Source organism: Saccopteryx bilineata, chromosome 3, assembly GCF_036850765.1.
Source record: "Saccopteryx bilineata isolate mSacBil1 chromosome 3, mSacBil1_pri_phased_curated, whole genome shotgun sequence".
NCBI lineage: Eukaryota > Metazoa > Chordata > Mammalia > Chiroptera > Emballonuridae > Saccopteryx > Saccopteryx bilineata.
The window spans coordinates 280,856,111-280,883,615 of NC_089492.1; the positions used below are offsets into that span (position 1 = coordinate 280,856,111).

At 50.9% G+C, this 27,505-nt stretch overlaps 1 protein-coding gene across 1 annotated transcript in view; it reads right to left on the minus strand.

The window, feature by feature from the left end:
* The window catches only part of IGSF21 (immunoglobin superfamily member 21), a 246,211-nt gene that overhangs the window by 111,772 nt on the left and 106,934 nt on the right, over positions 1 to 27,505 (minus strand). The window contains exon 2 of the mRNA XM_066265155.1: positions 27,234 to 27,346. Within this exon, the coding sequence (XP_066121252.1) occupies positions 27,234 to 27,346 (113 nt within the window). The remainder of the gene's footprint in view (positions 1 to 27,233; positions 27,347 to 27,505) is intronic.

The following is a 27,505-nucleotide window of genomic DNA, read 5'->3' on the forward strand; positions in this document are numbered from 1 at the left end:
CAGGGTGTGTCAGTGTCATCCACAGTAGACCTGCCCAAGATTGTGGGCAACATTAGCTCAACAAAAGCTACTCTGCTAGAATGGTTAAAGAAATCCCCACAAACTGAGCAGGAACACCCAAGCTGGGAAGTCAGGGAGTGGAGTGTGGCTCCCTATTGCCAAGGCCTTGAGGCAGGCTCAGTCCCCTCTTCAAATTTTCAGTTTCTTACTCTGGGATATGAGTTCTGGAACACTTCTCTATCCACTTCTCTAGAGTAGAAGGGGCTGGAGATTGAAAGACAGGTCTAGGCAGGTCCAGGGTTGTCCTTTGTCCTGGGATCAGTGAATTTCACTTTGTGAATTCAGAGCGCCTATCACTTGGCAAAGTGTGAAGGTAGACGGGCTGGATGAACTAACCTCTCCACGTCCCAGAAAGTCCTGGCCTATGATGTTGAGGGCCCAATGTAAAGAGGACAAGGCCACTGGGCACTGGCCCAAAATAAGTGCTGAATTGATATGTGGGTGGGTGGGTGGGTGGATGGATGGATGATTGGATGGATGGATGGACAGATGGATGAATAGGTGGAAGGAAAGATAAAAAGACACCTGAATGATCCACCATTTTCTAATGAATTCTAGGCATGAACAAAGCCTCTTTGGAAGATTCCAGAATTTGGGAAGAGCCACCAGCCCTGAGTAGTCTATGTCCAAGAATAGTGCAGGCATCTGTTTATTTGGTGGTTGATGAGGAATTCCAAGACTACCAGCTACAACCTGAGAAAGCCAACTGACAGTTTCCAAAAGCACCTTACTAGAATAGAAGGAAAAAATACAACTGATAAGAGGGAACGTGACCCAGACTAGGTCAGTTTAGGTGGTATGTCTAGAGTTGGTTAATGGGTATATAGAGCTACATGTCCTTGGGAGGCTCAGAAAGAGGAAAATGGGGACCTGTGGGCTTCCAGAAAAGACAAACTCTACCAGCTTCACAACCCCCACACTCCTGAGCCCTCCACACTTCTTACAATTTTCAGACCAGAAGTTAAAAGTGGACCCTCTGGACCCCTCAACCCGGGTTCTAGTCCAAGCTCCAGTACTTACTAGATTCATGAGCTGGACTAAAGTATCTAAGACTCAGTTTCCATAGCTACAAAATGGTGACAACAATAGAATCTGTGTCATAGAGTTGTTTGAAACATTAGAGGTCATTTATAAAGTGCTTAGCACAGTTCCTGGGACAGAGAAAGTACCCCCCCCCCAAATTCCTGATCAGTGCCCACGAATCCTGCCTTTGCTCTTGTAGGGCTTGTCACCCAAGATGGCCTCTCTTTCCTCTTCACTTTCCCCTAAATTTCCTACCTTTCAAAGCCCACCTTACAATCCTCCTCTTTTAAGAAGCCTCCTTTTGACTAACCTCACTCGACCGTCTCATTTCTCTCCACTGCTTTGTGAGCTCCTAAGGATAAGGGTAAAATCAAGGAGGCCTTTGGCCTCACTGTGGAGCCGTCAAGGTGGCAGGTGCCAATTACTGTAGACGACTGTCCTTGTCAGAGGAACCTGAGACGGTTGTTTCAGAGCCTTCCTGCCCGCACCTCCCCCACATCTCTTCTTCCAGATAAAACGCTGGTAATAAAGTCAAGTTGAACTGGCCTGTCCCTTTAATTGGTGCTCTGGCAAAGAACAGATTCCCTGCTAAGCATTAAAAGGATTTAAACTTCTCTTTATTGAACTACCTCTGAGAACCCATGCTGGATCTCAGGGAAGGCAGGATCTAGCCTGGAGGTTCCCTGGGCAGGACCATGGAGAGATGAATGGGCCTCTACACCTTCTGAGAGGCCATGGGCTGGAGCCAGAGGCCTGGGATTTTTGGCCCAATCCCCATCCTCTTGGGAGTTGGTGATATCTCTCTCTCTCTCTCTCTCTCTCTCTCTCTCTCTCTCTCTATCCTCTCTCTCTCTCTCTCTCTCTTCCCTATCCCCTCTAAATGTGATTCAAAGCAAACAACAGAAGCCCATTTAAGAACAAGTGGGTGCCAGGAAATAATGCAGACCCTCAGATGACTCAGGACAGTTTGGGTTTGCTGTGTTCCCCTTGATCTCTGGGCATGATGGTGGGAATGCTCAGCTGCCTCTCATGACAGAGGAAATATAAGGCTGAGTGGACCTTATATGGTAAATGAAGATGCTGGGAAAGGCCTCCTGCTTCTTGGGGGAAAGGGAAGCATTCATTAGAGGAAGCTCCTCAACTTGTCCTGGTCCTGGAGGAGCTCTAACAAGATGATACAGAGTCAGCACTCAGGGGCATGGGAGGGAGGGGGGGATGGAAGATGGCTTGGCAAGTCTTCCCAGTCATTATTCCTATAGGTTGAATACCTTCTAGGTGTCGGGCTCTGAACTTGCAGTTTTTACCTACACCATCTCATTCAGCCATCAAAAGAACCATGTGAAACCAGCATCATCAGCCCCCATGTCTAAAAAAGGAGTTGAATGTTCAGAGAGGTTAAGTGGCTAACTCATGATGTAAGAGTGGGGAAATCACAGAGGTAGGATTAGAACCCCTGATCTCTTTCTCACACCGCAGACATTGCTTCTCAGGGGCACGGAGACAGGAAAGAGAGCAGGAGGCTCGGGTAAGCGAGCCCTAGTCCCCTTCTCCTCCCTTCCTCCCCATCCACTCAGATCTCAGCAGATGTGACCAGGAGAGAAATTTCATCTAGGGAACTCCCCCAGTGGTTTGTAATCTTGGACTTGCTGGGGAAGAAGCAATCTAGAAGTCACTCAATGGCGTAGAGAGGCACGTGAGGTACGCAGACCTGGGCCCAGACCCTGGTGGCCTCTGCGTAACCAGGGAGCACCTCGATGACTGAGGCAAGTCCATAGCCCACTTTGGGCCACTCTTTCCACCTGGACGGGGATGTATCTAAAAAGCCATTCCAAGGCTAAAAGCTCCTGGATCTTATGACCTTGGTCAGAGAGCATCTCAGCCTATTGACCTTATGGAATCAAAGAAATAGCCTCTGGGGAATTGGACTGCATCCTGCAAAGGGAAATGTAAATGTTTTAAAGAAATTTATTTATTTATTTATTTTTAAATATTTTATTTATTGAATTTTTTTTTTTAGAGAGAGGGGGGGGGGGAGAGAGAGAGAGAGAGAGAGAGAGAGAGAGAGAGAGAAAGGGGAGGAGCAGGAAGCATCAACTCCCATATGTGCCTTGACCAGGCAAGCCCAGGGTTTCAAACCGGCAACCTCAGTGTTCCAGGTTGATGCTTTATCCCACTGCACCACCACAGGTCAGGCGGAAATGTAAATGTTTTAACAGTAAGGGATTATGCCAGGAGGGATCATTTAATGGGGACCTACTGGTCAGGCATAGCGTCAGGTGTATAAATGTTATGACATCCTCCGACTTCTCTGCATTCCCATTGCCACCAAGCATGTTAAAGTCACCACATTCCTTATCTAGAAGAGTGCAAGAGCCTCCTATCTCTTTCCCTGTCTCAGTCTTGTCCTTAGCAGGGACAGGACTGGGTGATCACTACATCTCATTTTGTTATCTTCTTCCTGGGCATTCAGTAAAACCACATTTTCCAGCCTCTCTTGAAGTTGCAGCCATGTGACTGGGTTCTGGGCAATAGAATATGAGCAGAATAACGTAAGCCACTCTCAGACTAGCCCATAAGAGCAGTCACATGACTTTCTTGCTTTAGTGCTCCCTTTTGGTGGTAACCATGCACATTGATAGGACAGAGCTATAAGATGAAGAGCCTGGATCGCTGAGTCATCTCATGGAGGAGAACTGGGTTGGATGATCAAGTTTTTGTGAATGAGAAAAAACCTTTGTTGCATCAGGCCCCTGGGCTTCAGGGATGGGGTGTTATTTTGTTAATGCAGCACAACATAGGCTATTCTGACTCATACATTCCCCCGTAGTCCAGTCTCTGCACAATAGCCTGAGAATTCTTTTCAAAACATAAATTTGATCATGTTGCTCCCCACTTAAAACTCTCCACCAAGTCTCATTACACTAAGAATAATACCGACAAAGCCCTGCGTGAGACAGCCCTCTCTCTTCTCTGCGTGATGTTCTCTCTTCCCTCTGGCCTCTGTGTTAGGTCCACTTCTGAGCTCTGCACAGTGGAACCAGCTCATCCTTTCTGTAGGTAGGTATCCTCCCTGCCGGGAATGTCCCCCCTCAGATCTTTGCATGGCTCTTTGTTGTCATACAAAGCTCAGCTTCAATGTCATTTCCTACAAGGCGCCTTTTCTGGCTAGCCCATCTAAGAAACCCCAGTTATTCTCTGTTGCATCATCCTAAATTACCTACACCACATCTATCACTGTCTGATACTTTCTTGTGAATTAATTAATTAATGATCTGTCTCCCACCCCACCCCACTAAGAGCAGAGATATTGTCTGTCTTACTTATCATATATCCCAGCCCCTAGAATAGTCCCTGGCAGAGAGTAGACTCTCTATAAGTGCTCGTGGATGGGAGACATTAACTTGTATAGCCCTGTGAGGTGGGAGTCACTATCCCCAATTAGCACAAGAGGAGACCGAGGCCTGGAGAGGTGAAAACCAGTAAACCAATGGCTGAGCCCAGATGTCACCCTGGCTCTAATCCCAGGGTGGTCCTCTTTCCATTTTTTAATTTTTGCCTTTTTTTGAAAGTATTTTAATTGCATGTGATTTATGGCTCAACGCAAAGAAGGGGAGGGACCCTGCCTTTAGTAATTTCTCTTAATTCAGCCCTTGCCCACAGGCGCTCCTCCCCAGAGAGGAGTGCCACGGTCTTTTCCCCTGAAGGAGCACAGTCTGGGGGCGGAAGACAGAATCCCAGCACCAGAGAGAATCACAGATTTGCAGAGCAACACTGAGGCCAGTGCCAGCGGACAGAGCGTGTGCGAATCCACCAAGGTCTCTGCAGAGTCCAAAAACTAACAAACAAAACAGAACCAGTCCTGGCTGGTTGGCTCAGCGGTAGAGCGTCGGCCTAGCATGCGGAGGACCCGGGTTCGATTCCTGGCCAGGGCACACAGGAGAAGCGCCCATTTGCTTCTCCACCCCTCCGCCGCGCTTTCCTCTCTGTCTCTCTCTTCCCCTCCCGCAGCCAAGGCTCCATTGGAGCAAAGATGGCCTGGGCGCTGGGGATGGCTCTGTGGCCTCTGCCTCAGGCACTAGAGTGGCTCTGGTCACAACATGGTGATGCCCTGGATGGGCAGAACATCGCCCCCTGGTGGGCAGAGCATTGCCCCATGGTGGGCGTGCTGGGTAGATCCCGGTCGGGTGCATGCGGGAGTCTGTCTGACTGTCTCTCCCTGTTTCCAGCTTCAGAAAAATGCAAAAAAAACCCCCCAAAAAAACCAAAACCAGACTCATAGACACAGGGACCTGCCTGGCAGCTGTTAGGGAGGAGGAAGGTGGGTGAAGAAGGTGAAAGGATTAAGCAAAGAAAAAAAGAGCCCTCATAGACACAAACAACAGTATGGTGATGACTAGAGGGAAAGGGGGTGGGGGAAGGGAGAAGAGGATAAAAGGGGGGATAAATGGTGACGGTGACGGGAGGAAACCTGATCTGTGGGGGTGAACACACAATACAATAGACAGATGATGTGTTACAGAATTGTACGCCTGAATCCTATATCATTTTATTAAATAATGTCCACCCAAAAAATCAATAAAAAAAAAATTTTTTTTTTAAAGTCTGATCTGTACAAATTGAACTGAGAAAGGGGCGAGAGAGTGCAGGAGAGGCAGAGAGGGAAACAGAGGGAGAGAGACACTTTCCAAGTCTCCGGAGCCAGACGGCGTGCTGCACGCACTGGGACATCCATACCTCCCTCCCCAGCGAGAGGAGAGCAGACTGCCTTGCAGCCGAGCAGGCAGACAGACGCGCTGCCAAGGCTTCCCCTGGCAACAGGAACCGAGTCTGAGCTTCCACAACGTGTGTCGGGGACCGTGGTCGGGAGCCAGGCCCTGCGGTGCAGACTCTGATAGTCCATCCCCGCCCCCACCCGGTGGTGGCTCTCCATCACTGGGCCAGCTGCCTGACCCCTCCTCCGGGAGCCTGTGTGTGTGTGTGGGGGAGGCAAAGTCGAGAATGTAGACAGACACAGGCAGGTTTGATTGGTTTTTAAGGCTGGACCTTCTTTGGCCGTGTGGCTCTTGGCCATTGCTCCGGCCTCAGCCGGAGAGATTTCGGGGTCTGGGGTGTAGAGACGCGGCTGTGCACAGGTGGGCTGGGGTTTTGGAGCGGCGGTCTAGCTCTACCAGCCAAGCTCTCCACGCTCAGAAAGGCTGCCTGGGTACCCACGCTGCTGTGCACCACGTCCGCCCCTGCCTGGCCCACCCTTCCACCTCCCTGGTGAAATGGTGAAGAAACGCGTGCCTCCAGCCCCCCTCCTTTCTAAAACTTCTTCATATTCCCTGCACTCAGGGTTTTGGTCGCTCTGCTGGACATCAGGCAGGCTCCTGGCCACTAACCCAGCCCCTGCCCTCCACTCATCACTGCCAATTCCCTATCCGGGGCACCGGACTGCTGTCGGAGCCTCCAATCTGGAGTCCCTACCTGCCCGTGGGCTCCCCAACCTCTACCCAGTCCTACTTCATTGACCTCACAGCCGCCAAGGATCAAACAGGTTGTGCCTGCTGCCCCTCTGTGTAAAAGGGGGCTCCCCTTTGCTCTCGGGGTTAAGTTCAAGCCTCTTGTCAAGATGAATACCTAATCAAAGTCCACTGCTCTCCCCCTCTTCTCCTCTCCCGGTCTCGGCCCCCACAAGATGGTCCACTTTAATTTTCAGGGGTGCCACACTTTCTCTCGGGGGGTCCTCCTCATTCCCCAAACCTTAGCTTATACTTTCCTCCCCTGGGAAGCCAACCCTGGCCACTCAAGTCTGGGTTGAGGGTCCATGTTAGGAACCCTCTCCATCATTTGTCAAGTGGTTCTGGTGGTCTATGCCGTCTGCCTCCCCCAATAGATGGCAGCTACCTGGGAGCAGCGACCTGTCCGTTTTCCTCAACGCCACATCCTCAGCATCCTCGGCCTGACATCGTAGCTGCCCAAGAAATAGTTGTTAAGTAAATGAATGACTTGGATAAGGGTATAACTTCACTCAGACCACCTTGCACAGGAGAACAAACCACGTAGCTTCTTCAAACTATGTCTTACCAGTATCTGTGTCCTAAGGACCATGGCAGGCAAAAGCAAACATAATGCATTTCTCCAGGCCCCAAGAGGGTGGCGATCCGCCTGCTTTAGAGGCTTAGAGGCACTTTCCAGGACCCCTACCCTCTGATCCAGAAGGGCACAACAGCAAACTGCCCTGTCCTAATGGAAAATCCCAGCGTTACCTTCCTACAAGGTCCATCTATAAATTGCACTGCAGAACTTCACCGGCACCATGGAAATCGGCCTCCGACTGTTTGCCGAAAGCCCCCCAAGATGGTTTGAGACGTACAGAGGGGTTAATTCCAGCAGTCTGTAATGAGCTCTGTGTCTCCCTTCAAAGTCGAGCCAGCCCGCACTGCCTGGGCTCCCACTGTGTGCACAGACCCATGTGGGGAACATGGAAGGGAGGGAGGGAGGGAGCAGAAACAGACTCCGCCGCAGGAACTCGATAATCCCAACAAGCTGGCTGCCTGTCCCCTGGCGGGGTTCTGTGGGGCCTCGCTCTCCAGGGAACAATCCTCCATGCTGTGTAGACACTTCTGTTCCTGGGTCTTTTTCATTTGAGTGCTCACTCCTTTAGTCCGTGGCTCTGTTTGCCTACAAGGACATGGGAGGAGCTAACTTATCGAAGTACTTGCTAAATAGGAGCGGAGACCCTGAAGCCCCAGCTCAGCTATCGGGGTTTGACTCCCACTTCAACTTACCCACTGTGTGAAATTAACCACGTTACTGCCTGTCCGTGCCTCACTCTCCACATCCATAAAATGGGAACAGTGACAGTACCTACCCAAAGTGTTGCCAGGAGGATTCAATGAGCCAACGTCTGTGAAGTGCTTACATAGTGTCTGGCCTATAGTCAGTGCTCAATATTAGCTTTTATTACTATTGTTATTGAGAGTATTGGCAAGACACTATTTGTAAGCACTTGCGGAAATGATCTCATTTTTTTTAAAGATATTTTTGTTTGTTTTTTGTTTTTTTTTTCTGAGAGAGAAACAGGAACATTGAGCTGCTCCTGTATGTGCCCTGACCAGGGAATTGAACTGGCAACCTTCATGCTCCAGAACAACACTCCAACCGACTGAGCTATCCAGCCAGGGCGAAATGATCTCATTTTATCCCCACAATACCCCCGGAGGAGGGTGCTATCTCCTTCATTTTCCAGCTGAGAGAACAGAGGCTCTGAGAGGCCAGGGACCTGCCACAACCCACGGGCCCGCTGGCGGAGACGGTAGAGCCCCCGCAGGGAACTTGCCCTTGCTCTCATCTCCTGATGTCCCGCTCTGCCAAGCACTCTGCCAGCTCCCACTCAAGGAACAAGGCTATCATCCCTGCCACCACCCAGGACGACAAAGACAGGCAGCAGGCTAGGCCAGTGGTCGGCAGACTCATCAGTCAGCAGAGCCAAATATCAACAGTACAACGATTGACATTTCTTTTGAGAGCCAATTTTTTTAAACTTAAACTATATAGGTGGGTACATTGCTTACTGAGGTAGCGCCCGCACGTGGTATTCTGTGGAAGAGCCACACTCAAGGGGCCAAAGAGCCACATGTGGCTTGCGAGCCGCGGTTTGCCAACCACTGGGCTAGACTATGGCGGTGGGTCCTCAGAGGGGATTTGAGAGCCTCAAGGAGGAAAGGGATGCACTTGCTGTCCCAAACCCCGGCATAGGCTGGAGCACCAGCCTTGTGTCTGGAAACTTGACAAGAGCCAGCTCCATCCTGGGGTCACCATGACCGGCAGCCCCGGTGAAGTGGAAGCTTCAAAGCCACAGGCCGTGTCCAGAGAGCAAGGACAATGGCTAAAGTGGGGCTTGAGCTAGAAGGACCTGGGTTGAAACTCCAGGTCTGCAACTTTTGGGAAGTCACATCACAGACCTGAGCCTCAGTTTCCCTGTTATATATAATGGAGCTGCTCTTGGCTCCTGCTGCCACTGGTGCGTGGACAGCTCTTAGCTTGCTGCCCAGCGCGGCGTGAATAATCAAGAAGGTCCTTCTGCCCTCCTGGAGTCCCAAGCAGCTTCCAGACTCAGCCTCGGCAGCTGGTGAATTTCCCACATCTCTGAGAGCAGGGATGGAGGGCAGAGCCAGGGCTGCCCGGGACCCCAGGAGGCTCTCAGGTCTGGGGATTCTGTGGGCAGGGCAACCATTTGGTGCTACAAGTACATGCCAGACAGGCTGCCACAACCCCACACAGCAGTGTGGTGTGAATTAATAAAAGGCGTCCCAAGCATGGGACTTGGTGATTAGAGCACTCGCCGAGTCAGGCCCCCTTTTCCTTCTCTGTCGCACACCCGGGCAGGGCATTCCTCCAGGGACTCCGCAGCCCAACAGCAGCTGCCATCTTTGCAGGAGGCCAGAGGAAGCCCGAGGGGACCAGGCCACAGAGGGTGAGGGCCACGGTGAGCCTGGAGCGTGGAGTCCTGAGCTCCTCAAGGATAATTAAGTTGACTGGTGTTAGGTGAAGGGAAAGTACAAGATACATGCTCGTAGGGGGTGTGAGATGCTGGGAGGAGGGAAGTCTACACAATGATGAGCTGGAGTAATTAGCTTGAAAACACAGAGCGAGACGACAGGCAGCAAGGTGTGGGACCAGAGGCAGCAGGAGGCATGCCAGGCAGCGCGTGGAGCCTGTTGGGCACCGAGATGCCAACAGTCAGGGCGCAGGACCGCCTCGTCCCTAGGCTTGGGGAAAGCCTGGGACCACAGCACATGGTGTCACTACATCCAGCCCCTCAGAGCTGAGATGCTGCTTGAAGGAAAAAAAAAATAATCAAGAACTAAAACATTAGCTCTTTTTTAGTCCAAGCAAGTCCCAGATTCAAGGGCAAAAAGAGGAGGAGAGAGCCGGGCAGTTCAAAGTCAGGTTTTAGTGTCAGGGCATCCGGCTTCACGTTTCACTTGGAGAAATGGCCCGTGTGTGTCTCAGAGTGCATCTTGACCCTGGCCTCCCCGTGGGGCCAAGGTTAATTACTCCTGCCCCTGAAAGGGGAGACTCATTAGTCAGGAGGTGGCCAGGCCTGTGAGGTAACAGTGTTTAGACCTCAATCAGGATCTAAGTGGTTTGGGGACCTCCAGGGATTTTGTTCCCCTTCTCGGGCCTCTGATCTCAGCGTATCGGCCGAGGAGGGTACCCTACCCATGGCACCCTGACAAACAGCCACGAGAGGAACCAGGAAGCAGAACTTAGCTCAGTGCCTGGCACTTAGTAGGCACTCAACACACACTTGTTCACCGATACATGCATATCCAAAACAGAGGCAAGAAAAGAAAGAAAAATGCTGACCGGGAAGACTGAATGCCCAGACAATACAAGGGAAGCCACCACGTGCTTATTAGGTAAATCCATCTAATTTGTAGGATGTGAGATAGAGCCACAAAAAATCAATCGCACTGCATTCTTACATCTCAGAGACCCACAGAAAAGCCAATGAAAACCATTCCATTTATAATAACAAAAAATAAATACTTGAGAGTTCTTGTAATTTGGGACCCAAGATGTTTGTTTAAAGAAATTATAAAATCCCATTGGAGGATCGATATTCGGAAAATCATGAACATAATTCATTACATTAGTAAATTGAAGAAGAACCATATGAAAACTTCAATAGATTCTTAAGTAGCATTTAATTAATTTTTCTTTATAAAAACGGTAAGTGAAATTGGAAATAGAAGTAAACTTCCTTTCCATGAAACAAAATGTATTTATCAGACACTGGGGCAGCAAATATCATAGGCGATGTCAAAATAAATGCCATCCTATGAAAAACAGAACTAAGACAAGGAAACATTTTACAAGCACTCTGTAAATTTTAGGCAATGGAATAAGGCAAGGAATTATAAGGAGTGCCATAAGTAATTACCAACACCAACATTTATGTAACGCCAGGTACTGTTCTGAGTTCTTACATAAGATCATAAAACTGGGGCACAGAGAGGTTAAGTAACTTGCCCAAAGTCACACAGCTTCTAAGTGGCAAAGCTAGGATTCGAATCTAAGTGATCTGATCCTGCAATATGAGCTTTTTATACATTATGAGATACGCAGGTGTTAGAAGAGAAGAGTTACCATTATATGCAGATAATACAATTGCATAACAGAAAAATCTAAAAGACCGAAACTTTAAAAAGCCTATTGGAACTGATAGGTGTCAGTAAGATGTCTGCATAAAAGACAAAACGTGAGACTATCGCCGGTTTCCTTTATTCCACGAGGCAGAAACTCTGCAACAGTGCCTAGCTATTCCCCTGCCCCGACCTGGGACGTAGTGGGTTCCCGGTAACTGTCTGTGAAAAGGTGAATCAATGGAGAGTGCGGCATCATTTGGCAACGTGGCCAGATTCAAATAGTTTAGCAACGCAGCTGGATTTCTTTGAGGAATCCCCTGAGGGATCCCCTCCAGCCTCCAGCTGGTCCTCCTCTAGCATGTGTTCCCTGATGCAGAGGCAGGCACCCAGCATCCCTGCCATACATAATCTACCCGAGCCAGGGGTCCCTTCCCTGTCCCATCTCAGCCTGACAGCTGCATGGGGTCACGGCACATCGTCCATGCTGGGAAGAGAGAGGGAAGTGAAGCCCAGGTCAGGGTCCTCTCTTCATCCAGGGGGCTAGGGCCCCCTCCCTCTTTCCGACAGTTACTCAGGACTGCTGGCAATGGAGGGGGCGCTGCCCTTGAAGCTGTCCCTTAGCCTGTGTTCACAGAGAGCTAGAGTGCCATCACGAGAGCTAACATCCGAAAAGCAGAATTGATGACACTGAGATTTATCACCCAATCTTGTGCACTTTTTTGAGACGGAGAGTGGGATGCTCCTAACAATCACGCTCAGACAGCAAGCGCGGTGTGGACTGTTCCAGGCAAACTGGGTCGCATGGCGACTCTCACTTCCTTCCCACGGGGCCAGCACAATAATCACTGGCTCATTTTACAGACAGACACAGACATGGGAGGAAGACAGAGGTGGGGGGGGGGGGGAGAGACGGAGCCTGGACCTGAGCTCAAATCTTTCTGCCTCTGGCGTCCACTCCGCTCAGCGGCCCCTTCACCTCTGGTCCACGCTCTGGCTGGGCCACGCAAGCTGCTCTTCTTTGAAACTCCACTGCAGGCTCCTGGCATCAGGAATCAGTGGGGCTAGCTTGGACGGTTAGAAACAGTGTACTGGGGTTGTTTACAGAACACTTGGGCTGAGGTGGTTGAGGACAAGGCAAGAGTCATGCCTCGGGGAGTGTATACTAAAGGATTAGTCAAAGCTAAGGAATGACTTCTTGACCTGGTTCTGTTTTGAAAAGATCAGTCTGGCTGCTATGTGGACACTGGTTAGGGGGAAGCAAGTCAGGAGGCTAGGAACTCTGGCTGGTGAGAGAGCCTTCGGCCAGAGACAGGAAGAAGCAGGCGGGTCCAGAGCATGAGGTCTGTCTAAATGGCAGAGCTGTAGGGAAGGGGCGGGGCAAGGGAAGAAAGGAGACAGGGCCGATCCCTAGGTTTTTAGCTTGACTCACCAGGTGGATGATGATATCAATTACTCAGATGGGGAAGAATAGGGAGAAACAAGTTTTGGGGAAAAAATACAGAATTTCGCTTTGGCCATGTCAAGTCGGAGATGCCTATCAGACAGGTCTGGGGAGGGGTCTAGAAACTTGTACAGTTGGATGACACTGCTCTTTTGCCTTTGATTGCTTCCAAATACAATCCAAGCTCTAACGCATGGACCCCCCCCCCCCCAAGACTTGGCCTGTTCTGCTGGGTCCCTGATGGCCCTCCTCCCCCTTTGCCTCCTCTTCCTCCCTCTCTTCTTCTCATCTTTCACCAGCACCTGATGGGATTTTGATGGGCCACCCTCTGGGTCTTTGCACCTGTGCTGGCCTCTGCTTACCATGCCAGCTGTCCTCGACCTCATTCGGGATCAGCTCCAGACTAGGGTGGGGCTCCTCCTCCTCGTCTCTGTGACATCTGTCTCTCCCAGCGGATTCTGGGCTAGGCTGGCACCTCTGCTTTGGACCCCAGAGCCCTGCCCAGGTTTCCCATGGGCGTTAGTTCACCACACAGGGAACGAAGGCAGGAACTGGAGGCCTCACCAACTCAGAGCCACGCGTGCAGGCGGGCAGCACCGTTCTCCGTCTCCGAAGAACAGGCCCGGTGTGATTTCATACTCATCGAGTAGACAGGGTTAAAGGGGAATGTTTAAACCACTTAAAGAAATAAACAGCTTTCCAACACCTTCAATTATTTTGGAAGCACCTGCTCACGTATAATTAATGTGCCAATTAAAATGATTATTACAACCGTTAAAGCGGGTCCCCCAAGGACCACTACTTGACAACCCATGTTTAGACTCATTTGAGCTACTCTACTGCCTTGCAAAATAACAGCAATAATAATAAAACTCCATTTCTTAAAGAACAGTCTCCAATTCAGACTTCCCACGAATCCAGGCCACCCGTCTCCCTCGTTAACAGATTCCCGGGGGCTGTGTGCCCTGGTTCCAAGAAGGTATCACCAAACATTTTGCCACGTTCACCAAAGGAACTTGGGCAGCTGCCCTGCGTGCAGGTGGGGCATGCGAGGAGGTGTGCAAAGGTGCGGGTCCCGTCTCTTCCACCTGTCAGCTCAGCGTGGCTGTCGGGGTAGGTGAGCCATGCTGCCTGTGTCATCTGTGTGTGTGTGTGGGGGGGGGCTGTGCTTTCCCTCTGGTCTCCCGTTGACATTGATGGCCTCAGTGTGGGTCAGTTATACTGCCTCTGCAGACAGGCCACCCTGGCTGTGTGATAATGAGGACACCCACCTCGCTGTCCCTCTCCACCTCTTCTCTGTGACAGAGTCTGCGGAGCTGCGCAGAGGGGGGCCCAGCTGGCCCTGTCGGCTCTGTGGACCGGGCAGGATGCTGAGAAGGGCTGTCGGGCTGCGAGGGGAAGTCAGACGGGCTGATGCACAAGTCCCGCACCATGTTACTGTCTGTGAGGTTGGGGGCTAGTTACTTCCTCTCTGAGCCTTGCTGTCCCCAACTCTAAAACGGACAGGAGTACCAGTATCCGATGTTCTCTGCGAGGATTCAGTGAGCTGACTCTGTAACATCCCTGCCCCAGCACCTGACCCGTATGTACTACAGCGATGGCATTAACAATGGTTATGAGGAAGAGCCAGGCTCCCCAAGCCCGAGGAGCGCAGTCCTGCTAAGGGTGCAGCCCTTGGGCTGCCTGTCACTCAGGGGGAAACCCCTCCCACTCAGTGTGGTATTGGCAGCCTTTTTTTTTTTTTTTTTTTTCCATTTTTCTGAAGCTGGAAACAGGGAGAGACAGTCAGACAGACTCCCGCACGCGCCCGACCGGGATCCACCTGGCACGCCCACCAGGGGCGACGCTCTGCCCACCAGGGGGCAATGCTCTGCCCATCCTGGGTGTCGCCATGTTGCGACCAGAGCCACTCTAGCGCTTGAGGCAGAGGCCACAGAGCCATCCCCAGCACCCGGGCCATCTTTGCTCCAATGGAGCCTTGGCTGCGGGAGGGGAAGAGAGAGACAGAGAGGGAAGTGCGGCGGAGGGGTGGAGAAGCAAATGGGCGCTTCTCCTGTGTGCCCTGGCCGGGAATTGAACCCGGGTCCTCCGCACGCTAGGCTGACGCTCTACCGCTGAGCCAACCGGCCAGGGCAGTATTGGCAGCCTTTAAAGGAGCCTAACATCCAGAGCATTGCTCTGGAGCCCACCAGCAGGGTTCGAAGCTTGCCCTGACCACTCCCTAGAAGCATATCTTACAGCAGGGTGCTTAGCCCCACCGACTCTCAGGCTCCCTGGCTCTAGGATGAGCATAACAACGTTCAGTTTGCAGGGCCCTTTTGGCTCCAGGCCTCCTGCCTCCTCCTCCCAAGGCCCTCTGAGGCCCCTGAATACCTACACCTTCTTCATTCATGGGAACGCCCAGGGCACTGAGCCTGGAGAGGCAGGCCGGAGCCAGGCCATGCAGGACCATGTAAGGCAGGGCCAGCGATTTTGGTCTGTATCCTAAGAACAATGGGAGGCTTCCTGGTGTGCTTCAAGCAGGTGGCATGGGCTGAGAAGAGTTTCACAAGGCCTCTGGCTGCGGAATGTTCTGGACCTGCCCTTCCCAACTTCCTCCACATCCTCCCTCTCTTCTCGGCTCCCACATGACTCCTCTGAATGTTCCCTCAAGGGTGGGACACTCACATGCATCTAATTCCCAGAATATTCGTAATCACCTCACTCCTAAGGAATGCAGAACTTGGGCAGATCCTGGCATCCCACGTGTGATAGGGGGCTGGCCACGTTGACTGGATGCTCCATCTCTGCCCGGCCATGAAGTCATCGCCGGCAGCTGGACTGGTTGTAACCTAGAATTCCAGAGCTGAAATAGTGCCATCCTGCCCTGGGTTCACTGGGGCTTGGAAGCTAGAAATCATTTCTACCGTATTTGTAACGTTTTCTTAGACATCCTCAGCAGTCCCCAAGATGTCCCACCCATTGTTGAAAAGCTTTAGCTGTGAGAAAATTCTTTACCTCCTCAACTAACAGTTCACTTCTATGTCTCTCTCACAACCACAGAAGATTTCCATCCATCCATCCATCCATCCATCCATCCATCCATCTGTTCATAGTTATCTAAGCTATGTGCTCAGATACGAAGACTAACAGGATGCCTATTCCTTACCAACAAAGGGCTTGCATTCCAAGAGGAACATTCAACTATTCAACTATTACAATCAACTGCCCTGTTGTGAGCTCTCAGCTAGCGGACACCCATCCATCTGAAAAAAGTTATCACAATTTTAAGAAAGCCTTTATTTAACAATCTGTCGTGTCAGATCTGTTCCCCTGCTTAAAAACAAGGCCAGGTCATTCTTATTCAGTGCTCTAGTCCCAGCACTTGGCATGCTGCTGTAGGTGCTCAAGAAATAGCTGCTGCATTAATGAATACACGAGCCCTGCGTGTTAAGGCACAGGGTTGAATTCTGAGTGTTTTGAGAATGTTCTGGGAATCTCAGTCAGCCTGCGTCATGGCAGTTGCATGAAGGTGGAAGGGGGCAGGGCATGGGAGAGGTCTCTGGGGGTGACACCGCGGCTGACCTGGGAAGACAAATGAGAGTTCAACAGAGGGAAGGGGTGGGGCCGTGGCAGGCAGAGGGGGCAGCACGTGTCCCAGCATGGAGGCAGGAAAGAGGGTTGGCAGTCCTGAGAAATGCAAGTAGGCCACTCAGGTGGTGAGCCCATGTGGGAATGTGGTAGGAAATAAGGCTAAAGAAATGAAGAGGGACCTTGTATGTTGTGCCAATGACCTTGAACTTGGACCTAAGATGATGGGAGCTCTTGTAAAAGGCGGTATGATCATGGTACAGTCAGATGTGCGTTCTTTAGAAAAGCACCAGGCTGTGCCCATCTGCAACAGGGAGACTGTATGACTGCCCCGTGAGTCTCCTGGTGAGAGGACACAGTCACCCACCCGATGAGGACGACAGCCCCCAACACAGCAGGTAGAAAGAGAAGGAGGAGGAAGGACTTAGATGGAGGAGGATTCTGAGCTGGTCTTCTGGGAAACATCCCTCATTTCAGTCTTATTTTATTTTGCTGGCATGCTGGAGTGGAAGTTCACCTTAAATCCTCCTCTGACAAGTTAAGTCAGCCCCCTTGTCATTTAAACCCAGCAGGACTAAGTCAGGCAGCCTCTGGAAATCACACTCTAGGCTTAATATAGCTCCAGAGTCTACTGGCTCAGAGGCCCCAACAGCAATTCAGGACAGGCTCTCCATCCCTGGTGAATTATCCGAGCCTCACCCTAGGGAAGCCCTGTCAGGGAGTGCCAGCCTCTCCCCCTGGCCGGGGGTCCTCTAGGAAGAAGGAAAAGGAGGAGGGACATTGGCTGCATGGTGGGAAAGAGACAGCACATTCTATAGAGACCATCTCTCTTCACCCTTTCATTTTTACGGATGAAGATCTTTTGGCTCAGATAGGGAAAGTGATTTGCTCAAGGTCACACAGCACCGATATTTTGCCCCAGGCACCTTTCTCTTCTGTGCACTTGGGAAGTGAAGACAAACTCTCCAGAGCCAGCTAAGTCATTCACCTTCCGGAGCTGTCTACTGTGTCTTTCACAATGATCCAATGGGAAGGCTTATTCCTGGTGGAGCCCACATGTGGGCCAATAGAATGTCTTGTTATTTGGGTGTCCATAACAACTGTTGGCACTCCCTCTCAACAATGTGGGAGCCAAGCGCTCTTTATCAGCCCCATATGAAAAAGCCAGGGAGAGCAATGAGGTGCTTGCCAAAGCCAGCCTTTCCTTTCTTCCCATCTTATCTCCTTTACCTGGCCGAGGGCACAGATAACTGTCCTACGCCCTGTCCTATGGGACTGTCCTGCTGACTGTCCTATAGCATCTGGATGGAGCCTAACTGCAACTTCCCACCCCCCTACTGCTCTTCCCACCTAAGGCTGACTGCAGCACCACCTCCCCCCAGGTCCCCGAAAGGCTCATGGACCACAGGCTCTCTGGTGTGGCCTCACAGCCCCTCGGTCCCCTAGATCCGTCCTGAGTAGGGCCTGCGATGACCCAAAGGTGGAGATCATGACGTCAGCGCACACTCGCAAACACCTGGGCACTGGCTGCTGCTGTTCTTGAACTTTTCAGGGTGTCACAGGCCCCTTTGATAACTTTAAGCCCCTTCCCCTTCTACCAAATACACGCAACATATTTGGTTCACTTTCTGGGGTTGCAAGCAGCTCCAAAAATCTATCCATCTACTTCTTAGGGATCCAGACACCCCCACAGGAGGACCCTGGGCTGGGGCTTGCCGGCACCATGGCACACATTGGAGAAGCAGATAAATAAATCTCGGTCACAGTTACAAAGACGAGACGGAGAACCGAAAGGCAGGTGGTCTGTCTCTAATTGAAGTCTGTACAACATGCTGAGGGAAGATAATGGGAGGATCTCTTCATTCCGTCTTGGGGAGCCGGGTCAGAAGGCTTCCCAGAGGGGAGAGTGAGTGAGACTCGGCTGGGTGGGAAAGAGAGGATGAAGTCCTGCAGGCCAAGCCGATCTCCCCTGCGCCCAGGGGTGATGACTCCTCTGCAGAATGCCGCCTTTGTTTCACACAGATCCCGGTGGGATACTTAGGGGAAGTGAATGGAGCCCCTTGGCCAGATAAGGAAACAGAATTTTACAACTTAATGACACCTGGGTGGCCTGCCCCCTGGGGGGAAGTGGGTCCGCTGTCCTTTATATCTCCAGCCCTGAGTTCTGCGCTCAGACCAAGCAGGGCCTCAGGAAGGTTGTGTGAACGGCTGTGGTCCAAAGGGCGCTGAGTTCATTGGATGCTAGAGCTGAGATCATTCTTCCAAATACCACATGCATTGCTTAATTACTCTAGAATCCCCTAAACTCTCTGGGCAGCCGCTGTCCCGTTCTGGAGGAGGAGGAGAGTGAGGCTGCCACCAGTTCCGGATGGCAAGGCTGGGGAAGCCGGGAGTAGATGATGTACTTGGCAGTTTACGAAAGACATGCAGATGGAGATGAGCCAAGTAGAGGTGATGGTGTCTTTATCTGCACAGGTCTGTCCAAATGTTCAAGGTCAAATCCCTTTCATCGTCCAAACCTCAAGGCCACTCCACAGCTGGTCTCAGTGCGTCCTTCAGTGCACCCCAGCCACGCTTCTGCCTCTACTAATTGCAAGGAGGCTGTTCTTGTCCAGGTCCCCAGAGGGCACCATCTTCTCAAGTTCATGGTTATTTTTCTGTTCTTGAGTCACCTCACTGCAGCACTGAGCACAGCTGACTCTTCTCTCCTAAGATCTGGGACATCCACTCCTAGCTTTCTTCATATCTTCCCGGCTGCTTCTTCTCAGTCTCTTGGCTGGGCTGCTTCCCTGTCTGTAAATCTTGAGCGCCCAGGGCCCGCACGGGGTGCTCCTCTCTTGTCCCCATCCCGTCATCTCGTTCAGGCTCATGGCTTTAAATCTATTCATCCTCTGATAACTCCCAAGTACTAATCTCCAATCTTGATATCTCCCCAGAATTCCAGATTTGTAGCCTCGACCGCTGCTCTGAGAGCTCCCTCTCCCTGTGTCAGAGCCATTCTGAGACAAAGCATGGCTGACGGAGAATTCTTTTCAGTGGTCTCCTCCCTTCTCCCCTCTGAGTCTCAGTAAACAGCACTGCCCTCACCCCCACCCCCACCCCACCTCCCACACCCCGAGCTGCTCAAGCCTGAAGTCCAGGAGTCACCCCAAACCCTCCCTCCCTCTCACCCCTTCCATGCATTAGCCAGCCTTCTAAACTCTACCACAAGTCCTAGCAGAACTTCCTCCCTCGGGTCATCTCCACCCTCTCAGTCCTCGCCCAAGCCACTGTCGCGTCTTGCCTGAACTGTGATCTCTCTGTTTCCAGTCTTGCCTCCCCTACAATCCAGCCTCCACTCGGAAAGCGACCTTTGAATTGAGTAAACTAGGTCTGGTCCCATTGTTTCCCTGCTTAAAACCCTCCAAAGCTGCCCTTCAGGGGTCGGGAACCTGTGGTTCCCGAGCCAGATGTGGCTCTTTTGATGGCTGCATCTGGCTCGCAGACAAATCTTTAATTAAAAAAAATAATGTTAAAAATATAAAACATTCTCATGTATTACAATCCATTCATTTCCTACCGCTCATGTTCATGGTTGTGGGTGGCTGGAGCCAATCACAGCTGTCCTCCGGGACAACACCAAATTTTTATTGGATAATGCCTAACGTACACGGGTCATTGTATGGCTCTCATGGAATTACATTTTAAAATATGTGGCGTTCATGGCTCTCTCAGCCAAAAAGTTTCCCGACCCCTGTCTCAGAGTAATGCCAGATCCAGTTCCCTGTGCACAGAGCCTGGCATGAAGGGTCCTCCCCATCTCCCCCCAGGTCCCCATCTGCCTCACCTCCTCTGTTAGCACTCCCCACTCACTCCACACAGGCCACCTGGTGCGACCTCCTGTTCTTTGAACATGAAATGAATATTCTCAACACAGGTCCTTTGCATTTGCTCCACCCTCTGCCTGCAATGCTCCACCTCCTTGAGATCACAGTTTAAATGAGTCTTTTCCTGCCCACCCAATCCTTCTCTATCCCATCAGCCTACTTTAATGATATGCACTGGCCACCCAATCCCCTTCTATCCCATCGGCCTATTTTCACTCTATCTACTAACCCTTGTCATTCTCTGGTATTTTTTCTTGTTTGTTGTGTATCTTTTTTAATTCCTCCCCCAAGGCAAACTGCATGACTTCAAGATCTTGTTGTCTTGGTCCTTGATGTGCTCCCAGTGCCTAGAACCATCTGGCTCAGTAACTATGTGCTGAATTAATGTTGAATGAATGGATGGAGCAGCTCCCTTTATCAGTTTCCCAGACACAAGACCTGACTCCTGGTTGAACCAAAAGGCATCACAATCACCTAAAGGACCTGGTTAAAAGTACAAAGGCTCTAAGGCTCCAATCCTGGAGATTCTGATTCAATAATGATAGGGTGAGGCTCAGGCAATAGTATTTTTTACAGGCCCCTTTGAAAATTCTAAAGAGCAGTCAGAGTGGTCAATGGCTTTACAACTGAGCTCCCATTAAAGACCAAGGATGGGGATGGCAATAATTGCAATTAACACTTGGACCTCTAGGGGGAGCTTAAGGTTTCTCCCATCACTCCATCCCAGGAAGGAGGAGCTGTGTGACGTGGGTGAGGAGTAATCCACAATGGCTGAAGATGGAATAAAAGAATTGAAATGGAATTAGACTTAGAACTGAATTCTTTTTTAGTGTTTCTCTTTTATGTGTTATTACAGTTATATTATAATCAACTGTCCTTTGGTGGGTCCTCTCTCTGGTACCCTCTCTTTCCTTTCATGTGACGGGTGTGATAAGATTGGGTGTGGAAAATGGCTCACAGAGACAGTCTGCCCCTTTGGAAGGCTAGGGGCAAGGGATGGACAAGGCAGCTTGGACCTGCTTGGCTCTGGCTCTGTGAAAAAGAGCTCTTGTCTTCCTTCTTCCTTTCCTTCTCCAGATCTTGGAACTGTAAGAATTGTGAACCCAAGATCAGGATGTGGGTCCAAGGAGCAAGGAGAAGCCAGGTTGAGTAGCTACCATGCTGGGCTCCAAGCAGAAGAGCTAAAGAGGGCGGGGGGTTGGTCCAGCTCAGTACTCCAGAACTTGAGCTCTGGTCTATGCTCATCACCAAGAGTGTATCTTATCTGCCTTCTTGCTCTTATGAGGTCATTGGACTGTAACACTCCCTTATGATCATCCCCACAACAAAAGGCAGATTAAGAGAGAGTCGATGCTAGTGAAGTCATTTTGGAACAACTCCTTATTTCAGAGAGCTAAGGTCCATTGAAAATGTGATGATATTTCCAAGAATTGAAATTCAGTGAGTGCACCAGCATAGCCACACAGGAACAACATACCTGCATAAAGTGTGGTCTCTACCCACCTGCCTTGGGAATGTAGGTGGTACGATGGAATTCAAAGAATCTGATCTTGGCGATCCTCCCCAAACATGTTCCACTCTTGTTTTATCATTTTCCTCTCTGGATCCCTTAAGCTACCAAGTGACATGATAGGACAACAGCTACCATTTATTAAATAGGTGCCACAATAAGCCAAGCACTGGGCTTGTTTGATCACAGACATTACCTCATTTAAGTTTATGATGTAGACGTGTTCATGTCCAATTTCAGATGAGGTTTCGAAAATGCAGAAAGATTAGGTCACTGCCCAAAGTCACACACCCTGAACTCCTACGCAGGTATTCTGATGCCTAAGTCCTCTCTCTTTCTACCTTACCCTTCTCAACCTCCAGTCTCGACCCTTTCTCTGATGGTCCCAAACACCCATAGACTCTCACTACAAAGGCCCGCAAACGGGAAGCTTGCGTAGCCAGGTAGAATCATGGTGGAAGCATTTACATCACAAATCAGACACACATTCCCCACAAGCTGAAAGAGGCAAGATAAGGGGCTCCTGAAAGTGGGGGGTGTTATCGCTGTTTTTAGATCTCCTCTCTACCTTGCTCCATGGCTCTCTTAACTGTGGTCTTGTAACCTGGGCCCCCGCGCGGCTCTTGGGAACAAATTGTGAAAGAAAGAGACAAAACAAAGGAGAGATAATAAAAATGGCTATGAAAGGTTAAATTCCCATGATTCTCTGTGGTTGTTTAATGGATTTCTGTGATATAAACAGACCTTTGGCTTTGCCTGCTGGGCAGGTGACCTCCAACTAAATGAGTTTGGACAGTATTCCCCAATCAGAAATGTTCCTTTTTCTTCCTACTCCACAAAGCCCCTGAGTATTCCAAGACTCACACTCACCCCCGAACAGAACGATGCTATCAGCTGCACACACACACGGCCACCGGAAACAGAAGTGTACGTGGCACGGCCAGTTGAACGTGCACATGCATTTATATTTGCAGCTCTACCATTTGCTCACTCAACAAAGACTTCCTGAGGTGACTACGAGGCATACCTAGTAAGGATACAGCAGGGGAAAGACATACCGTTTGTGTTTGAGTTGCTCACAGCCCAGTGGGAAGACAGGTGTTTTGATACGATGTGTTAAGAGCTGGACCGTAGGCCCATAAAGAGGAATCATGGAGGAGGGAGCATCTAGAACTTTCTGCGGACATCAGGAACGGCAACATTAGCCGAAATCCTCTCTTTGGATGGCCTCACTTTCTTCATCTGAAAAATCGGCTTAACCATAATACCTGTCTCGCAAGGCCAACAGGAAAATGAAAGGTGGTCCTGTACGCATGTCACATAGTAAAGGCTCAAGAGTTAGCCATTCAAAATAGTATTAGCAGCATTACTAAGTGAGCCCCTAATTACAGGTGTAAATGAATAGAAAGTAAAGATATTATTTAGCATTTGTTTTTTAGAACCAAGACTTTGTAATGCTAGGGTATTTTGTTTGTCAGGTGAGAGCCTCCTACTGGCAAGGTAGGGAATTGCACCTCTACTCTATTAGCCACTGTATTTTTCTAGGGGAAAAGGAGGGCTATGTGCCTGAGCTGTGAAGAGGGAACCTGGGAGACTCAAAACTAGGAGAGGAACCCATGCAACAGGGGAGAAAGCATTGGGGGATGGTGAAAAGGGCTGGGACGCATCCGCAAGTTGAATAGGGCTTTGATAGACAGCTGTGATACCCAGAACTTTAAGGGCCTGACAATTCTCTTGGAAACTCTATATTTTCAAAGAAATCTTCGAAAGGATGATCCATCTTCCCACCACCCCCATGCCCTGCCATCTAATGATGGAAGGTTACAAAACAAATACAATTCCTTTTTCTGAAGTTCATTTTGGAGTGAGTTTTCCTGGAAATCTGGCTCAATGAACATTCACTGTTACTCCTTTGACAGGAAAGCATAGTATATGCCAGAGGCCACAAAAGGAATTTCAAATATCTACAGCAAGCTGTCCGGTAGGACTTTCTGTGATGATGGAAACGTCCTATACCTGCTGCTCTGTCCAATACGGTAGCCACTAATCACATGTGGCTAATGAGTCTGGCTGAGGAAAAATACTTCTAATTTAATATAATTAAATTTAAATAGCCATGTGTGACTAGTAGCTAGTTCATTGGACAGCACAGACCCAGGGGCTCCGATAATTTACACTTTCTGGAGTAAGTCTATAATTTTGGCATCTTCTACAAATTGGCCAGGCCATGGGGCAAAGTGTCCAAGGGGCAGACCTTGGCCGCCTCCTCCTAGTCTCCCTGTCCCCACCCCACTTCCGAGGGCCCCACAAGGCACAAGCTTTACCCAAACGCTCAGCCAGAAATCCTGTTAACCCTGAGTAGGCAACCCCTTTCGCTTCAGACCACTTCACCAGCTCCCCCAACTTGCCCCAAGAACCCAGTCCACTCCCGAAGTTTCTGAAAGCTCAGGATGACCCCACTGCTGAGATACTGTCTTTTAGGACCAGAGAGGGGGCTGCTGGGCTTTCCACAGATTTGGGGCCATTTTGTGCCCACTGGGCTGAGCGCGGACAGGGGTGGCCTCATCACAATGCCCTGCTTTTCCCTTCTAAAGGAACTGGGGACACAGCCCTGGCCGGGCCTGTGTAATCTATTCATTTCCTTCCAAGCCGGGCTCTGTAAGCTCTTTCATGGAGGGCGCGGAAAGGAAGCTGGGGAGGCAAACACATGTGCAGAAAACAAACAACACTGGCTGGGCAGCTCCCTGTTTGGGGGGTGAAGCGTGGTGGTAATGGGGGGGTCTGGCCGGGGAAGGAGACTGCGGCTCCTGTTACTGCTGCTCCCACTTCCTCCGAAGCCCTGCCCAGCCGTGGCTCCTGGGGCCCCCATGTTGCTAGGCTCTTATCTCTCTCTATTCAGTTGGCTCCTTGGGAGAAGAAGCAATCAGTGAGGGAAGGCCAGAGTGGTGGCAGGCAGAGGGAGCCATGCCCCTGTAATTTCCTCCCATCCTCCAGCTCCATCCTCACCCCTCATAGACAGGGCACTCAGGGCTCACCTGTGCCCAAGGAGAGGCCCAAGTCAGCTGAGCCGCTACCTCAGTCCAGCCACAGAATCAACAGGGCCCAAGCATTTGGCTCCAGTGGGCAATTTGCATGTGATTTGCATATATCTGCATGCCCCTCTAATCCAGAGGCCCTCAGTCATAGGATGTGAAACGAAATAAAATAAATTAATTAGTGCAGCCTACCATGGCCCGATATGCAGGGCCTGACACCCGTAAGAGATTCTTAAAGCAATCAATGTGATCACAGGCTAGGGCGGAGAGAGGGCGCCAGGCCCGGGGTGGGAGAGGTGAACGGGGTTCTCAGAGTTGGCGGTGGAGAAGGGGAAGGCGGGCCTCTGAACTGGGAGCTGGCATTTTCCTCTTGCCCCAGTCCCAGCTCCCCCCCCCCCCTTCTGTCCTCAGGAAACACAGAGTTGAGCTACCTGGAGTCCTACACCTGGGCCCAGCATTGGTGTCTGCCCGACCCTGGCAGGGACCTGCACCGAGAGATATTCACCACCGTGACACAGTGACATTTGATTTCAAACAAGAGTGAGGATTCTTGCTCCAAGGGATGGAAGGCAGTGGCAGCGAGGTGCCCACTGATATTTTCCTGTCTCCAAGCTCCCTCCCACCTCTACCTCCCCCTTAACTGTTCCCACCGGATGCCCGCACTTCTTTCTGCCAGCTGGGCGGGTTCTCCACTGCCCCTCGCTCAGGATCCCGGATCCCATCTACTAAGGGTGGTTGGGGGAGAGAGCCGTGGTCCCACGGTCAGCAGTGAGCTGGAGTTAATTCATCCCAGTCCTTCTGCCAGGTGCTAATGAGATGCTCACAGCATGTGTCAGCCAGGCAGTCCCGCATCATGTAAATACTCCTCTTAGCAATTCAGTTCATGGCATGATTTAACATACGCCTCGACTATCTCTAAGCCCAGCGAGCTATCAAGGATGGAAACCTCATCTAAATCTGGGGCCTCGTGGGGTGCCGAAAATCAGGTTCACACCTGTGGGGCCCGGGCTGCTGGGGTGGAGGGCCCTAGACATGAATCTCAGTGAGACAGGTTACGATATGAAGATGGAGAATGATTTCGGTTCAAAGGAACCCAGGGCACAGCCAACAAAATAGCAAATAATGAATCAAAGACCAAAAATACAAGAAGGAAATGCAAGGGCAGGGTGGTTAAAAGCCAGACTGGACCAAGAAGAAGAAGGAGGAGACGAGGTGGGAGCAGTTCCAAGTCACGGCCGTGAATGGTGAGTGTGAGCCAGCAGGTTCCAGGCGTGCGCCGTGGATGTGGGCAGAGCTTGACGGAGCAAAGGAAGCAGTTGTAAATGTCGCATCACCTAACTGTGCCCACCTCCCCCCCCCCCCCGACTCCCCACGCCATTCCCCTCCCTGCTCCGGGCTCCATACCCTCCACGGAGACCAGCTCTGTTGGACACAGCTTACAGAGGTTAGAGAACTGTTCTTTTGCACCAGGGGTGGGCAAACTGCGACCAAAATTGGACCAAGTCAGCCTACAACCTGTTTTTGTATGGCTTACAAGCCCAGAATGGTTTTTACACCTTTTTTTAATGGTTGATAAAAAATTTCAAAAAAAAAGAGTATGTTGTGACCTGTGAAATTCAAGTTCGGCCTCTGTGAGTCAAGTTTTCCTGGAACCCAACCATGCCCTTCCATTGACATACTGTCTGTCACTGTTTTCACACTACAACAGCAGGGCTCAGTAGTTGCGACAGGGACCAGATGGTCGCCAGAGAGGAAAATATTTATACTCTGAGCCTCACTGAAGAGTTTTGCCAACCTCTGTTCTAGATCGTGAAAGGGGCGTGTTCTCCACCTAACCCGCTCCTGACAGCGGTACCTCGCTCTTACAAACCTGACGTTCATTGCGAGAAGAATGTCAATCCTGCAGGGCCTGCCCCTGAGCCCCGCCAGCCCCAAATTCCTCGTGGCAAAGAGAGACCAGTCTGGGATGCTCAGTCCAGGCACACAAAGGATTCTATCGGCGCCTAAAACGACCAACACTTGTGCCCAAGACCACAAGCTGGTCCTCCTGTTGCCAACACCTGGGCCCTAAGCACGTGGACATCTGTACATCTCTAACAACGTCTTTTCTCAGACCTAAACTTAGGGTGCCAGATGCCAGGACTAGCCCTATAGGCAATTGGATCAGAAGGCAGACTAGCTCTACAATCTGATTTTTAAGAAGGCAGGAAGCTATTCTGTTCTTTCTTCCCTGCCATAAGCATCACCCAAAGCCTGCTGCCTGACCTTCCACCTTCAACATCCCTCCCAGCGCCCACAGTGTCCTTAGCAACTGCAACTTGGGACTAGTGGGCTTTCCCGAGCATAGCAGCGTATTGGGGACACAAAGAGACCAGGACGAGACCGATCCTGAGAGCGAAGACAAGGTTGAGGACAGTGGTCTTGGAGGAGGGTGTCAGCAGAGGACGGCGACTCGGCAGAGGGCACAGGGCAGTTCTGGACTGCATTAGGGCTGAGGACAGAGCCCGGCCTGGAAGGGTCTCCAGACAGACTCTGGGGTCTCTACCTTAAGCCCTGGCCATGGGCGTGCAGGGGACAGCGGTGGCGACTTACCCGGTACCACACGATTTCACGCATGCGACCATCCGTCTTGAAGTTACACTTCAAGGTCACAGCATCACCAGCCACCACGGGTGGGAGAGGCTCAATGTTGACAGTCAAGTAGCCTACGGAGGAAAAAAAGGAGAATGGGGAGGTGAGGGCATGAGCTCATCAGGAGGGCTGGGCTGACTGGGGCGGGAGGTGGAGAGCCCTGACCCATCCGTAGGGGGCGCTGTCCTCACTGTAGTCCAGCGGTTCTCAACCTGTGGGTCACGACCCCGGCG